The sequence below is a fragment of the Cicer arietinum genome, chromosome 4 (genome assembly GCF_000331145.2).
Source record: "Cicer arietinum cultivar CDC Frontier isolate Library 1 chromosome 4, Cicar.CDCFrontier_v2.0, whole genome shotgun sequence".
NCBI classification, from domain to species: Eukaryota; Viridiplantae; Streptophyta; class Magnoliopsida; order Fabales; family Fabaceae; genus Cicer; species Cicer arietinum.
Window position 1 is genome coordinate 65445898 of NC_021163.2, and position 2052 is coordinate 65447949.

General features: G+C 28.2%; 1 protein-coding gene across 1 annotated transcript in view; it reads right to left on the bottom strand.

Moving 5' to 3' along the window:
* Positions 1–1520: 1520 nt before the first annotated feature.
* The window catches only part of LOC140920137 (uncharacterized), a 1601-nt gene continuing 1069 nt past the window's right edge, over positions 1521–2052 (bottom strand). The window contains exon 2 of the mRNA XM_073367470.1: positions 1521–2046. Coding sequence (XP_073223571.1) covers positions 1552–2046 — 495 coding nt within the window. The 3' untranslated portion in view covers positions 1521–1551. The remainder of the gene's footprint in view (positions 2047–2052) is intronic.

The following is a 2052-nucleotide window of genomic DNA, read 5'->3' on the forward strand; positions in this document are numbered from 1 at the left end:
TTTTTAAAAAACCACGTATGTTTGGAAAAACATTTTTTTAAATACATGATTTTTCTATATACATAATATATGTCTCTGTACTCTATTATGCATCTCTATCTCTTGTCTATCTCACTCTCTATATCTCTCTTTACATCTTCTTTTTATCCTAGACAAATCAATAAATTTAGGTAATCAATTTCATAATTTTCTGACCCTCTTAAAAAATAAACATATAAATAAATCATCACGAAAATATCCAAGTAATAGATTTTCGAGGTTCTGTTATAGTATTAAAAATTGGACCCTTAATAAAAAAAAGTGCAATTTTAATAATTAAAAAAATTGAAAAAATAAATTTTAGTCCCTATACACGTCTCAAGTTACACGATGTTCTATCCATACTAGTTTACATGATGCTATACATATATCAATCTACATGATGTTCTATCTACTCAAATAATTAATTAAAATAAGATAAATTTAAAAATAATTAAATATAATTGTGTGCATACTTAACACGAGTCAGCATACAAGGAAATATCAAATTAACTACATACACACATATGCGTAAATTCGCCTAAAATCTTATATTTGAAAATGTGTACACTATAAAATATAAAAATATAATATTTGATATTTATATTACTCATTTAGTCTAACATGTACAAGATTAAAACATCATATAAATAAAATTAATCCTAAATTTAATTAACATATATTCTAAAATAATTTTAACACTAGTTTAATTATTTAAAATTATATTTCATCAATAAAATAATTTATTATAAAATTTGGAGTATTAAAGTACCTTTATCGTCTCTTCAACCAAGAATCGTTTACATTGATCCTCAAAAGAAGACTCTTCTAAAAATTAACCTTCAAAGTTCATATGACTAGACTTTATTTCCCTCACATTGACCCCCAATTTCACCTTGACATCAACACCTAATGCTCCCATCGCACCAAGGATCTTAAATTGAACACATTCCACATAATTTAAATGGTTTAGTTTTTAGGGAATAATTTTATTTCGTGCGATGGGATATTTGTTTTGGCATATTTCTACTATTTGTTTATTTATGATTATAAATTTGAATTCTCATTTCTTAGATTCAGTTTTAAAAAGTTGGTTCTCTAATAGGTATAGTAAATCTAATATTTATTGAAAGAAGAGGATCATGAATTCATTATTTTTAATAAAAACTATTGTAAAAAATTAAAATTATTAATAATAATTCAAAATGGATTTTTATCTTGACATTTGTTGATAAAAAATAATTAATTAATTGTCCATAAATTATAAATAAAGGAACTAAATGAGATTAAAGAAGCGAATCTGTTATACAAATAAAAAAGATCACATACATAAGTTTACATAAATAATTATACATGGTATGTAAAACATATACCATCAATTTTTTTTGGAAGGTATACAACGTCAATCTTATTATTATTACTATGTTGCATATTTATAGTGTATGCTTTATTTTATATTTTATTTTTACAACTAATAATGCTTTGGCCTTCTCTCTGACCCATTTCCTTTTCTTTTCCCTTTCTTCCCTTGTTTTATTTCTCCTCGTTGGGCTTTTCTCTGACCCTGTCCATTTCCCTTTCCCTTTCCCTTTCCTTCTGTTTTGCTTCCTTTGCTGAAGCTATTTCCTTCTGCTTTGCTTCCTTTTCCTTCTGCTTTGCTTCCCTTTCCTTCTGCTTTGCTTCCTTTGCCGAAGCTATTTCCTTCTGCTTTGCTTCCTTTTCCTTCCGCTTTGCTTCCATTTCCTGATACTTTACATAAGCATTTGCCCTGTCTCTTGATTCCTGTGCCTTTTTCTTTGCTCGTATTGCCATCAGCATGTCCATTATTTTCTGCTCCTTCTTTTGTATAGCTTTTGCCCTTCGCAATCGTAAAGACGCTGCCCTACTTCTCTTTAGATTATACTTTCTTTTCTTTTCCCGCTTCTTTGCTTCTATTTTCAAAGCTTTTTCCTTCTCCTTTGCTTCCTTTACCAAAGCTTTTTCCTTCTGCTTTGCTTCCCTTTCCTTCCGCTTTGCTTCCCTTTCCTTCTGCTT